General features: G+C 61.5%; 1 protein-coding gene across 3 annotated transcripts; it reads left to right on the top strand.

The window, feature by feature from the left end:
- Window positions 1-1,652: 1,652 nt before the first annotated feature.
- Window positions 1,653-13,075, top strand: HCK (HCK proto-oncogene, Src family tyrosine kinase). Of its 3 annotated transcripts, none has more exons than XM_030008733.2 (13): window positions 1,653-1,761; window positions 3,547-3,676; window positions 4,077-4,119; window positions 4,396-4,495; window positions 4,646-4,744; window positions 4,898-5,001; window positions 5,446-5,595; window positions 6,067-6,219; window positions 6,541-6,723; window positions 7,152-7,228; window positions 9,763-9,913; window positions 10,185-10,316; window positions 11,662-13,075. In XM_030008733.2, the coding sequence occupies exons 2-13, from the start codon at window positions 3,548-3,550 to the stop codon at window positions 11,862-11,864; spliced, it is 1,524 nt and encodes a 507-aa protein (XP_029864593.1). In that variant the 5' UTR covers window positions 1,653-1,761; window position 3,547; the 3' UTR covers window positions 11,865-13,075. The 3 variants fall into 3 exon arrangements, with proteins under 3 accessions (XP_029864593.1, XP_040978694.1, XP_040978695.1); XM_041122760.1 differs by lacking the exon at window positions 1,653-1,761 and adding an exon at window positions 2,838-3,466; XM_041122761.1 differs by lacking the exon at window positions 1,653-1,761 and adding an exon at window positions 2,850-2,940.
- The last annotated feature ends 56 nt before the right edge of the window (window positions 13,076-13,131 follow it).

Below are 13,131 nucleotides of genomic sequence, written 5' to 3'. Positions count from 1 at the left end.
CCTGGTGCCACATGCAGGTCGCTCCCGGAGTCGGGGTGCTCCCAGCCGTGCTGGGCTGGCCCGAGGGATGCTCCTGGCAGTGCAGGACCCCAGAAAGCTCAGAGCAAATTGGGGGGCCAACAAGGGCGTGCTGGGATGGGGGGGCTGGTGGTCACAGCTGACCCGCCACTGCCTGCACTGCTGGCCTGGGCGCACTCTGGTAAATCATTCGCCTTACAACACAGCGGCGGGGAGTGGTGGGGAAGTCTGTTCCTGCCAGGAAAGCACCCGAGAGCCCCCGCAGCCCTAGGGATGCTCTGAGCAAGGGCTGCCGGCGCAGCGTCCCCCATCCTGCTGCCGAGCACCCCGGTTTGAGGGCAGGGCTGAGGGGTGGGTGAAGCTGAGATGCAGGCCACGCTGCGGGCAGCCGTCCCTCGTTCCGTGAGCGACGTCCCTGCAACACCCGGCTGGTTGCGGGGCGGCGGGTGTTTCACAAAAGGAAGTTCCTGCCCTGGGACCTGGCTTCCTGCAGCACTGCCCTGCAGCCCTCCTGCCGCCAACAGACAAGGGACGGGGCCGTGCTCCCCGCCGGCCGACGGCCCCCGGCCACTGGCCACCGGCCAATGTCCCATGGCCGATGTCCCTTGGCCGATGGCCCCTGTCCACTGTCCCTCGGCGGGGGCTGCGGGACAGTGCTGCAGCCCCAGGCCAGTGCATGGGCAGGCAGATGCTGGGGGTACCTGCAGCAATTTATTTTTTTTCTTAAAAAAATTTACATATGCAAATCCTTATGCAGGCGAGGTGCTCGCCACCCTGGCTGCTTCCTCTGCTGCTCCTGAGCTGGAGCAGGGGCTGGGCCCAGCCCTGCCTGCCCACGACGGTCGGTGTCACAGCGGAGCCGCGGTTCCCTTTGCTGCTGCCGTCCCCGTCCCAAATTCAGGGGTGCTCTGGGTGAACCAGAGCAACGGCCGGAGCACCGGCGGGGAAGGAGGACCTTTGCCACGAGAACACCAGGGCCAGGAGAGACACAGCAAAGCCCATGGCCCCCCCGGCCCCTCCGAGCTGGGGTGCACAGCGTGAGCCCCATGCCCTGCACCCCCCCATGCCCTGCGCCCCATCACGGGGCAGCACTCGGGGGTTTCCTCTTTTCTCCTCCCCGGGAACCCAGGACCAGGCTCACACCGTGGCCAGCCTGTGCTCGCCCCGTGCCCCCCACTGCCGCCCACGGCCCCGTGCCAGGCGAGGAAACAGCCCGGGGGTGCTCGGGGGTGCCGAGCCCCAAATCCCTCCGGGGCCCCCGGGGCCCGCGGGTGGAGAGGAGGGCTCTGGCACCCATCGGCAGGACGTAAAGGTGACCCCGACGGCAGCGGGGTCCCCGCGGGACCGGGACATCCCTGCGGGCAGCATGGGCACCCTTGCAAGCTGGTTCTGCTGCCTTTGGTCCCCGGGGGTCCCGTTTGGACCGGGGGGTGGTTGTCCCGTTCGGTGCGTGATGGGGGTCCCCGCTCCCATCCCGGTTTGGGCCCCCCGGGGCCGGTACAGGGAGGTATCGACCTGGCCCGCCCCGTCGGGCAGCACCGGTGGAGTCGGGGGGGTGCCGCGGCCCCGGGACGGCACCGGGGGGCGTGGCCTTACCGGGGAGGGGTGTGGTCTTACCGGGGCGGGCGGGGCGGGGCGGGGCGGCGGGCGCGCAGCCGGGCAGAGCAGAGCGGCGGCAGCAGCCCCGGCTCCGGGACCGGGACCGGGACCGGGACCGGGACGTGTCCCGGGACGGTGGCGGAGGTGAGAGCAGAGCGGAGCGGAGCCGAGCCGTGCGCGGAGCCCCGAGGGCGGCGGGGCCGGGCGGGGAGAGTCCCGGTGCCGGTCCCGGGCAGCCCTGGTGCCGGTGCCGGGTAGTCCGGTCGGTCGGTCCTTCCCTCCCCCGGACCAGCCGCCGCTGCCTCGGTCCGTCTCCGTGCCGGCCCCGGCCCGGCCCCGCTCGGTGCGGCGGTCCCTGGGTGCCCGCGGGGGGAGGTGATGCCCGGGGGTGGCGGCGAGGCGATGCCGGCGTGTCCCGGGCGGGGGGGACACGGTGTAATCCCGGGGAGGTGATCCCTGCCGGTGGCCTTGCAGGGGCTGTCGGGGACCCGCCACCGCCTGCCCCGCCAGTGAGGGCGCAGGGCCGCTCGATGGGCTCCCCCCATCCCGCCTGGTCCCCATGGCTGGGGACAGCCACCCGGGTTGCGGGACACGGCTCTCTGGGCTGGGATGCACCGGGAACGGCTGCTCCCGCCGGTGTTCCCTGTGCCAGCAGGCCTCAGCGCTGTGTTGCAAGAGCTGGCGGGAGAGCCACGGTCACCCGGTCGCTGCGTGTGGCGATGCGCCGGGATGCTGTGGGATGCTCGGACCCCCCAGAGGTGTTTGTGCTTTGTAGGGCCGAATGCTCCGAGCTGGTGCAGGATGGGCAGAGCAAATACCTGCTGCGGTGCCAGCACGGGCCGTGGCAGCCAAGCGCTCTGCGGGTTTGCCAGGATGGATCCGGCACTGGGCTTTGCCAGCAGCCGGTCCTGAGCCTGAGCCCGGGGCGTCCCTGACGAGGGGGACGTGCTGTCTGGGGCTGCCGCTGCTGCTCCTGCTCTGCCCTGGGGAGTGGGGCCGGCCCAGGCTTTGGCACGCTGGGAAGGACGAGGAGTGACCGTGGGGTGGCTGGGAGGTGACAGCGATGTCCCTCAAAGGCCGTGGGAGCGAGGTGGTGCTGCCGGTGCCCGGCTGCTCCCCCAGCGAGGCCGGCGGTGCTGTGCACATCGTGGGGCCTCGCTCAGCCCTGAGCTTCCTCCTTTGCTGTCACCGCCAGCACCTTCTCCTTTCTCTCTGTCGAGGTCTCCCCCGGACAAGGGAAGTGCCTTTGCAGGGGATTTCCCCCGTGCTCGCCACTTCTTGCGGCATGTTTTCCTGCTGATGTTTCTTGGGGAGCTGGAGAAAGTTGAGCATTTGCATTCGCCCTGGGCTGCTGGCTCTTCGAGGCAGCTCCACCCTGGCAGAGAGCAGCCGGGGAGCGCAGGGGAAAGCGGTGACCCACGGCAGCGTGGGGGCCACGGCTGCACCGAGGGATGGGGGGGCCAAAAGCACCAGCAGTGCTGGGCAGGGGGGAGCCCCTCCATGATGAGGGTCCCGCTTTGCAGAAGACCCCAAATGGGTCTCTCCCACCACAATGCTCAGTGCCTGCACCCCACTCTGGGAAAGGCTATGTTGGGGAAGGGTGGTGAAGCTGCTCCATGGCAGCTGCTGTCACCTGCCCAAAATTCACCTCCTCTGACTTCTCCTTTCTCTGCACCGGGAGATCCCTTTTTCTCTCCGGCATGCCACCGTGCACATTTCTGGGCACCCCGGCGCCCCGTGGCTGCCACCCACCTCGGCTCTGCTGGGCGAGCAGAGCCCTCTCTGCCCGCGGCAGTGCAGCCGGGTGGGCATCGGCTCTGTGCCATGTGCCAACGCCGTGCTGTGCCAGGCGGGAGCTGCTGGGAGCGGGTCTGGAGCAGGGTTTTCACCTCTGCCACAATGGCTTCACTTGCCCTCCCTTGGCTGCAGGATGGGTTGCGTGAAGTCAAAGGAAGCTGGCATCCAAGAGAAGGTGATAAAAACCGACACCGACCCCGACCCCGGCCCCAGCTTCCAGCAGGGCCACTACGTGAAGGACCCCACGGCCACCAACAGGAGGGTGAGTGGAAGCTGCCGAGTGAGGCAGGGGCACACACTTCTCCTTGCTGGAGCTGCCATCGCTGAGAGAGGGGCCGGCTGCGGGCACCGACAGTGCCCATGCCCCCGGGCAGGGGGCTTGGCCATGGGATGGGACTCCGGTCCATGCTGGGACAAGCACAGCGCAAACCTGATGGGAATCAAGGAATTATGGAAAAAGGGAGAAAAAAACGAAGGTGTTGCCAGGGGGCAGAAGTGCCGGTACTGGGTGGGTTGGTGTGTCGGGAGGTGCCGGCGCTGCCCCTCGGGTGCCCTCCTGCCACTGCTGCTGGGGGCCAGGGCTGCGGTGGGGCTGAGACCCCCACAGGGTACGAGTCTCTGCCACCCGCGACTTCACTCTCTGCTTTTGTCCCACTTTCCAGAACAATAATGTCCCCAGCGTGGCCGTGTCGCCGCCCGAGGATGGTAGGTACCGGAGGGGGGCTGCAGGTGGGTGCACGAGGTGGGAGTGTGTGGGGGGAGCGTGGCTGGGTCCTCTCCAGCCTGGGTCAAATGCTGCCGGTCCCGGCGGGACGGGAGCTCTGGGCTTCCCTGAAGGCCAGATGTGGCCGTGGCATGATGAAGATGGAGGTGCTGAGTGCTGCGGGGGTCCTGCCCCGTGTCCTGACTGCACGTGGCAGGGGTGGCCAGGCACCCCGTCCCAGCACGGAGAGGGGTGCCCAGGGAGCTCCCTCGCTGCAGGCTTGGGGGACAGCGTGGTGCTGGCGCTCTACGACTACGAGGCGATGCACAGTGGGGACCTGAGCTTCAAGAAAGGGGAGCGGCTGAAGGTGCTGGAGGAGTAAGTGCTGCCGGTGTCCCCCCGCCCCGGGGTCTCCTGAAGGCTTGCGTTGCCCTGCTGGGTTTTTTTTTTCTGGAATTTGCCCCTGGAGGAGCTGGTGGTGCCCAGTGCCGGGTGCCGCGGGCCAACCCAACGCCATTTCTGTCGCAGGTCAGGGGAGTGGTGGCAAGCGCGGTCGCTGGCAACGGGGTGCGAAGGCTTCATCCCCAGCAACTACGTTGCCCCAGCCGACTCGCTGGAGACAGAGGAGTGAGTCCATCCCTTGGTGGCACATCCCGGCCCCGCGTGGTCCCCTGCTCCCCCACCGCAGCTGCCCCCGCTCCTGCCCCCAGCCCTGCCCCATGCCAGCCTTAGCTCTCCCAGCCCCGGCAGCGTTCGCTGGTTCATTTTTTCCTGCTGCAGGTGGTTTTTCAAGGGCATCAGCCGGAAGGATGCAGAGCGGCAGCTCCTTGGCCCTGGCAACGTGATCGGGTCCTTCATGATACGGGACAGCGAGACGATGAAAGGTCCGGAGGGGTGACCGCAGCGCGGTGGTGGGGAAGCGGCTGCCCCGGAGGGGTCTCCCTCACCCACACTTGCCTGGCAGAGGAGCTCGGGAGATGCCTCCCCAGCCCGGGGGGCTCTGCTTTGCTGCGGAGCAGGGACTGGGGGTCCCATGCTCCTGCCGCGAGTGTCCCCGCAAAAGCCCGTGGTGCTGCCATATGTCCGAGCACTGCAGCGGGGATGGTGGGGGGACGTGCCCCTTTGAGGCTGCTTTCGGTGTTTGGGGTGCAGGCGTAGCCGGCCTCATGCCTGGGGCCGAGGGGGTGGTGGCAGCACGGCGGGGACGGGGGCTGCAGTGGTGGCTCTGCCGGGCGATGGCACCGCGTGTGCCGCGAACACGGGATGGATGGGTGCAGCGGGAACGTGCCCTCCGCGCGGGGGCTGGCAGGTCACCCCTCCCCAAACAGGCTGCTACTCGCTGTCGGTGCGGGACGGGGATGACCTGCAGGGTGGCACGGTGAAGCATTACAAGATCCGGACTCTGGATAACGGCGGCTTCTACATCTCCCCGCGCAGCAACTTCAATACGCTGCAGGAGCTGGTCCAGTACTACAAGGGTGAGCCCTGGGGTGTCCGGCCCCTCCATCCCAGACGGGGCTTTGCCCCCGAGCTGAGCAGCCACAGAGCAGCCTGGGGTGTGCAGAGCCCGAGGGGCTCCTGCCCGTCACCGCTGAGCTCCGGCTGTAGCTCCGGCTGTGACGTGCAGCAACTACCAGACCTTCCCCTGGTGCGATGGCTGGCGTGCTGGCTATCACAGCTGTGGGTGTCAGCGTCCCCGAATGCCCGCAGTGCCCGGGACTCCCCCTCCCTGGGTGGGCCGGTGCCCTGGCTGCACCGACGCGGTGCAGTAATGCCCAGCAGGCGCATGGGCTGCAACGGCCGGTGTTCAGCGTGTCCCCACTCTTTGCAGTGGGGTGCACGGTGCCAGGATGTGCTCTGCAGCCACGGAGGCTGCCGTAGGCTCTGCTTCGAAGCACAAAGCAGCCGGTGAGACAGGCCGGCTGATGGCTCTCGGCGCTCTCTGGCAGGGCAAAGCGACGGGCTGTGCCAGAAGCTCACCCGCCCCTGCTGCGTGCCCAAACCGCAGAAGCCCTGGGAGAAAGATGCCTGGGAGATCCCTCGGGAGTCGCTGAGGCTGGAGAGGAAGCTGGGAGCCGGGCAGTTTGGAGAAGTGTGGATGGGTGAGAGCAAGGGGGAGGCAGCTGGGAGGAAGATGAAGGTGACGGTGAAGGAGGAAGGGTGAGGGATGGGAGAGGAGGTGGAGGGACGGCAGGGAGGGAGCGATCTGTGGGAGAGGAGCACGGGGAAATGGAGGTGGCCCTGGACTTAATGCAGGGACTGCTCAGGGCTGGGTGCATAGGGACAGCCCTGGGCAGCGCATGGTCTCCAGCCCTCGCGCAGCAGCTCCGTCTGCAGGACTGGGTGCTTTGGCTCCAAAATCCAGTGCTCCCAGTACCTGGGCACTGGGCAGCCTGGGAATGGTCTATCGTGCCACCCCCCAGCTACCTACAACAAGCACATCAAGGTGGCGGTGAAGACGATGAAGCCGGGCAGCATGTCCGTGGACGCCTTCCTGGAGGAGGCGAACCTGATGAAGACGTTGCAGCACAGCAAGCTGGTGAAGCTGCACGCGGTCGTCACCAAGGAGGAGCCCATCTACATCATCACCGAGTTCATGGAGAAAGGTGCTGCCCGCGTCCCTGCACGGCCGCCGTGGGCCCGGCCAAGCGGTGGTACCCGGGTGCCCCAGGGATGGTGCAGGATCAACCCCTCCTGCATCCCCAGGGTCGGCTTTGGGCTCTGCACCAGCTCCTGCTGCTGTGTGTCCGAGCGTGCTGGGGCAGGGGGATGCGGTGACAGCCCCGGGAGAGGGAGGGACAGGGGACAGATGAGGAGGAGCGCTCCGCAAGGCAGAAGGGAGCCCGCAGCGGGGCTTGCCCTTCTGCCCGATCCATGGGAGCGGGGTGGGGGGCTTGGGTGTGTTTCCCGGCTAAGTCCCCACGTTGTGCTCGGCTCCCTGGGACCCTGTGCCGCTTGCAGGACCCGTGCCAACCCGAGGGTGGGCACAGGCTCCAGCTGAGCCGTCAGCCCCGGCACCTTTCCCTGTCCGCAGGGAGCTTGCTGGATTTCTTGAAGAGCGACGAGGGGAATAAGCAGCCGCTCCCAAAGCTGATCGACTTCTCTGCCCAGGTGAGGAGGGAGCAGACCTTCCCCAGCTCCCCACTCCCCCTTGCCCCTGAGAAGGGTGAGCGAGGGGATCAAGGAGCCCAAGAACTTGGGCAGTGCCATCCAGAGGCAGTGCCATCCAGAAGCCTGGTTTGAACAGGCAAACACTGGTGGTGGTGGGGATGCAGGGAAGGAGCCGGCGAGGTTTCCTTGTGGCGCTGGCCTTGCACCTTGCGGGCAGCCAGCTGCCTGCTCACCATCCCTGTCCAGTTGCCTGCGCAGGAGCAGGTGTCTGCAAAAGGAGAAGTGGTGGCTTCTTCCCCTTTAGCCCATTAATTGCAGCACGCAGCTGGCTAGCCTGCGCCCAGGCAGCGCTCTGCCAGAGCTGCACAGAGCCCCGGGGGATTTTGGCCGGCTGGTCCTTCCGAGGAGCTGGGAAACCTGCATCTTCTAAGGCCACCATGGTTTCTGCCCCGTGGGCTGCAGCCCTTGCAGCCCACAGTGCCCCTGTGCTTTGTGGAAGTCACAAGGGTGAGGGTCGGAGGTTGTTTTCACTGCTCACGTTTGCACGGTCCCTTCTCCAGGATGCGTCGGTGCTGGTTGGCATGGCCTTTCTGAGCCCAGGGCTCCCCAGGGAGCAGCCATGGCAAAACTATCGATTTCTATCCGTTGCTGCTGATGTGATAGTTACCTGCAAACAACACGCTCTGTGTGACAGAGCCTTGTCTGCAAACTTTGCAAAAGCCCCACAAAACCCCGCGTGGCCGCACGCCCACCCTGTTCCACCCCGGCACCAGCTGCAGTGCTCCAGGGCAGCGTCTTACACCGCTCGGGCCATGCCCCTGGCCAGGACCCACCTGCAGCTGCGGTAGTGTTAAGCTTCGTGGGTTTCATAGGAAATCTACAGCACAATTTTGTTGCATTCACAGCGCCTGGGAGGTTGAGCTGGGCACGGTTTCTGGAAGGGAGCGTAGCGTGTTATGTTACCCCACAGCAATGCCTACGGGAGGTTTGTGGTTCATTAAAATCATCTACCTGCCACAGGGCTGTCAGGGGCTGGGGGAAGGCAGCTGGAGATGCAGGAGGACTTGGTGAAAATTGTTCTGGGCATATTTTCAGGAGCTGATTTTGAGTACAGCTGAGTGTGCTGTTACACATCTAGCTTCGTGTGCAATCATTTGTACAACCACTGTCTTGTCCCTACTGCTTCTGCAGTGTCCCCAGATGCTGGCTGAATCCAGGGACCCTTTGAGCCAAGCTTGGTACCTCTGTGAAATAATTCATAGAGGTACCTGAGCAACAGGAAAGCCAGAACGGGAGCCCAGACCCCAGGGGCTTAGACCAGGTCACTGCCTACTTGAGCCAGCTGTGCCAGGGTCTGCTGATCAGCTGTGCACGCCATCTGTTCCCAGCAAGCTGGCTTTTGCAAAGCGCCTGGCTCAGCTCCGTAGCTCAGAGGGGCTGCTTTCTGCACCGCTCAGAAGCAAAGGCTGAAGCGCTTTCATGTGCAGGCAGCGGGCGTGCAGGCAGGCAGGCAGCTAGCGAGCCAGGCGCCCAGGTTTGTGCTGGGGCTGAGTCACTGCGAGCAAAACTGAGTCTGTGGTCATGGAAATAATCCTTCCGCTCTTGCAGTGCTTGTTTACTTCTGTATTTTGCGTGGAGAGCTCTGTGAGAAACTGTACCCTACCCCGGCCCGGCTTGTGCGGGTGTGATGGGGATATTGGGGAGCGCCCCCTCTGGCTGCGCCAGCCCCTTCCCCTCCCGGGGGCTGGTGGCATTCAGGTGTGGGATAATTTGGCACAAATCTGGGGGTTGGTCATGCACACACTAGGGCACTTCTGCACTGTTAGAGCCACTCAGTGCAGAGACTTCAGAAGATGGAGCCGGGGTGGGGGGGGATCTTCAGGGATTGTCACAGCCATCCTGCCCCCAGGCAGGACTGACTCTTCACAGGCTATTCTTGAAGACCCCAGGCTTCTCCCTACCCTCCTCAGGAGACCCACCACTGTGCTTTTCTGTCCTCACCAAGGAAGATCTGCAATGCTGGCTGACCCTCACTGCAGCCATTAAAGTCCATTTGTTGTTCCCTTAGTAGAGAGAGAGGATGGTTTACTCCCTGCTCCTCTCAAGCCATTGTTGATGTATGTGGAGACTGGTCTCACGTCTTCTCTGAACAGAGAATGATTTACTCCTCTTCACATCTGCATGGCTACAGATGAAGCAGTTACACCTTGCCCTGTGGACATCCAGAGACACTTGCTCATGGGCACGTCAGCTCCTCGGATGCCAGTTCTCACTGCTTTTCTCACACAGGGCTCTAAATGAGTTGTGTTGGGCTGGTCACTCAAACCGTGACCTCTTCTGCAAGGGATTCCCTGCACAGAGAGCAGTTCCCATGCAGGAGAGTCAGTCACATCTGCTGTGACTCAGCCTCCTTTCACCCCCTTTCCAAGCACTTGCCAGAAGCAGATAACCTCTGTTCCTAGTAGCAGCTGCGTTGGGGAGGTTGTGTTATTTCAAACAGCCTCTTTGCATTTTTCTCTTTCCCCTTTCTACAGATTGCAGAAGGAATGGCTTTTATTGAGAAGAGGAACTACATCCACAGAGACCTGAGAGCTGCCAATATTCTGGTGTCTGCACTACTGGTGTGCAAGATTGCAGACTTTGGACTGGCCAGAGTCATTGAAGACGAGTACATGGCCCGGGAAGGTGCGGGAGCTGCTGGGGGTGGCTGGCCGCTTTCTGAGATGGTGAAGGGTTGTGGGATTGTCTTAGAGCCACTTACCAATGTGTAACCTTGGTGGCAAGGACCCCCGGGGGGGACGTGATGTGTAAACAGGCAGATGAGGGAAGCTCCTCCCATTTGCATCACTTCACATCTTCCTCTTCTGTTTGTTTGTTTCTTGTTCCCCATATTTCACCACTAGTTTCTCAGCATTTGGGTTAGAGCCCATGTTTCCCATTGGATGTCTTTGTCCAGGTGCCAAGTTTCCCATTAAATGGACTGCACCAGAAGCCGTCAACTATGGATCTTTCACTATAAAATCAGACGTCTGGTCCTTTGGGATCCTCCTGACCGAGATCATTACCTACGGGCGCATCCCATACCCAGGTAAGGAGGTAAAATGCTTCCTCTGGTCTGCTTTCGAAAGACATGCTTCACCTTCTGGGCCCCATCCATGGGATCTGTTTCTCTGTGGAGTTAGATCTCTGAAAACAGAGGGAATGGTGAGAAATCTGAATCTCACACTGGGAGCAGAGCTCGTAGACGGTAGCACAAGGTCTCAGGATGGCAATTCTGTCTGTGAGCCATGGACAGGAGCCCAGAGCACGAGACAGTCTCTGAGCAGTCTGCACTACTCATTTAGCTGCATCTAGTGTTTGGACAAGAGCTCACCTAGGATGGAGAATTAGGAGGATTTTCTCCCTGGGAGTCCTCAGTGGACACCAGGTGTTTTCACTGACCTGAAATCCATGCCGATGTGACACAGGCCCCCCTTCTCAGTTTCCACAAAGCAGAGCTGGGACGCCTCCTCTGGGGAGCCCATAAAAATGGGTCCAGGTAGTGACAACTTTAGGGTGCCCGCTACTTTGGAGAGAAGGGCAGCTATTCTATATACTGCCTTGGGGCTGATCCTGCAAGGGCGTCCTGAGCTCCTCCAGCTCCATGGGAAACCAACAGTAGTCAGGATCTCTAAAAGATCTGGTCTCTCTGTTTCTAAAATAGATCATGTTTTTAATGTGAGAGGATAACTGACTTGCCCCAGGCTGTATCGCATGGCCCTGGGAGAGTATCGTACACCACAGGTTAGGAACCTGGTTTTGCGTCACAGCACTAACCCGTGGTTTTCTGCTTCCTGCAGATTAAGCATGTTTGGAAGTAGCACATCAGTTCAGGGCTGATAGCTGGGCCAGGTGTTTTTGGGAAGGCTCAAGCAACCTGTAAATCACTATCATTAGGAACTGCCCTGTATTGTAACTAATTGTTACTTTGGTATCTCTTTTCAATGGGAAATTATTCTGTACAAGAAAAGTAAACATTTCTACGAACTGACCATGAAGGATCTGGGATGGCATAAAGGGTTGCTGGGGAAGGACCAGTCCTGCCATCACGCAAACTTATTTTTATTGGAAGGAACAGCTCTTTAAAGACTCAGCAGATGGAGGAGTGTATCCTTTATTTTTTTGAAATTTGTACAAAATGATTATAATTCTCATCTGATCTGCTCAACTGGGGTACAAAACTGCATGCTACAGCTAATTCAGCATCTCGATTGTCCGCATGTTTTCCTGACCAGGAGTAGGAGTTCCCCCTTCCCAAACCCTCTAACCTGTCCTTCTTCTTCCTAGTGACATTACCCAAAGGGTGGGTAGTTTTGGGTTTGGGTGTTTTCTGTCTTTTAAAGAAATCGGTGATAAACCATGAAACGTTCACCTGTCCTGCCCTATTTCTCCAGGGATGTCGAGTGTGGAGGTGATCAGGGCGCTGGAGCGCGGCTACCGGATGCCCCGCACAGAGAACTGCCCCGAGGAGCTGTATGACATTATGATGAGATGCTGGAAGACCAAACCGGAGGATCGTCCCACCTTTGAGTACATGCAGAGCATCTTGGAGGATTTCTTTACCGCAACAGAAAGCCAGTATCAGCAGCAGCCATAGCGCATGAAGCTCGGTGAAGACAGCGGATACCCTGCACTATGCCTGCTATGTTAGCGGCAGCAAGCACATGCACCCTGCTCTTCCCTGTCCCACTCATGACCTGCCTGTGCACGCCTTCCTCTGCCAGCCTGGCCCGGGAACCAGAACCTTCCTGGTGGGGCTGGGCTGGAAGCGGGGGCAGGAGGAAGCCATGCTCAGGCCAGCCCTCTGGGGCTGCCGGACAGAGGGAGAAGTGACGCGGGGCCATACCTTGTGCCTTCCACATGTGCCCGAGTGCCCATGAGGCAGCTGCTCCGGGAAGTGCTGGCTGGATGGTGGTTGGCCACACCGGCAGCACCATGCGAGGAGGGATGGGGCCGGGGCTGTTTCAGCTACAAAGAAAAAAAAAAAAACAGACTATATTTTTTTTTTAATTCTTCTGAGATCTTATCATGCTGTTTTGCAGAAGTAGATGCTTTAGCTGCGATGGCCTCAGCGAAATGCCGTTCTGCTCCAGGCGTGCTGTGCAGCGCCCGCGTCCCCCTGTCCCTACATGTCAGGGAAATCCCAGTGGATTCCACCTGGGCATGCTGCCGTGCAGCACATCCGCTCGTCCTCGACGCAGGATCCTGGGTTTTGAATGTCAAGTGTCGCAGAAGCACGTCTCCTCACCCTCCTGGGTTTCCTTCCTAAGTATTTTTCTTGGTACCCTCTCCGCAGAGGGCGAGTTTGGGTGAGGCTGTGCCGGCGAGGTGGGCAGCGTGTGCCGCAGGGTGCGGACGGACACAGATGGTGCTTTACAAGGTGGTCCCTGGAGGGATCTCCCCCCCACCTTGCCTTAAGAGGAACTTCTCGGGCCAAGGGCAGCCCGAAGCCGCCCGCCGCCTGCGCCAGCCCCGGCCTGAGGAGCCCTCTCCCTCCACGGCAAAGGCCGCTGCTCAGCTCGCCGACGTGATTTAACATCTGCCGGGGCATTCGCGGCACCGGCAGCGAGCCCGGCGTCCCTTGCACAATCCTTTTATGTTGTTTATTTTTAGTATTTAATGATGGGTTATTTGGGGAAAAGGAGGATGCAATATTTTTTTAAGATCGCCCTGAACGTCTTGCAGCAGGGAGCTTCTGGGCCCGTTATTGTATTTTCCTCATACAAAGAGGCAAACACCGTTGCTTCTACGCTTTTGTACCAGCTTTGGAAGCTTCTTTTTGTAATCAGTAAAGTATTTGTAAACCTCTCGGCTTTTGGCCTCTCCTCACCTTCCCCACCCCGGCCGGGGCGAGACGCGGATGG

Source organism: Aquila chrysaetos, chromosome 3, assembly GCF_900496995.4.
Source record: "Aquila chrysaetos chrysaetos chromosome 3, bAquChr1.4, whole genome shotgun sequence".
NCBI classification, from domain to species: Eukaryota; Metazoa; Chordata; class Aves; order Accipitriformes; family Accipitridae; genus Aquila; species Aquila chrysaetos.
The sequence above is the reverse complement of the archived record's forward strand: the minus strand, read 5'-3'. Positions and strand labels throughout refer to the sequence as shown.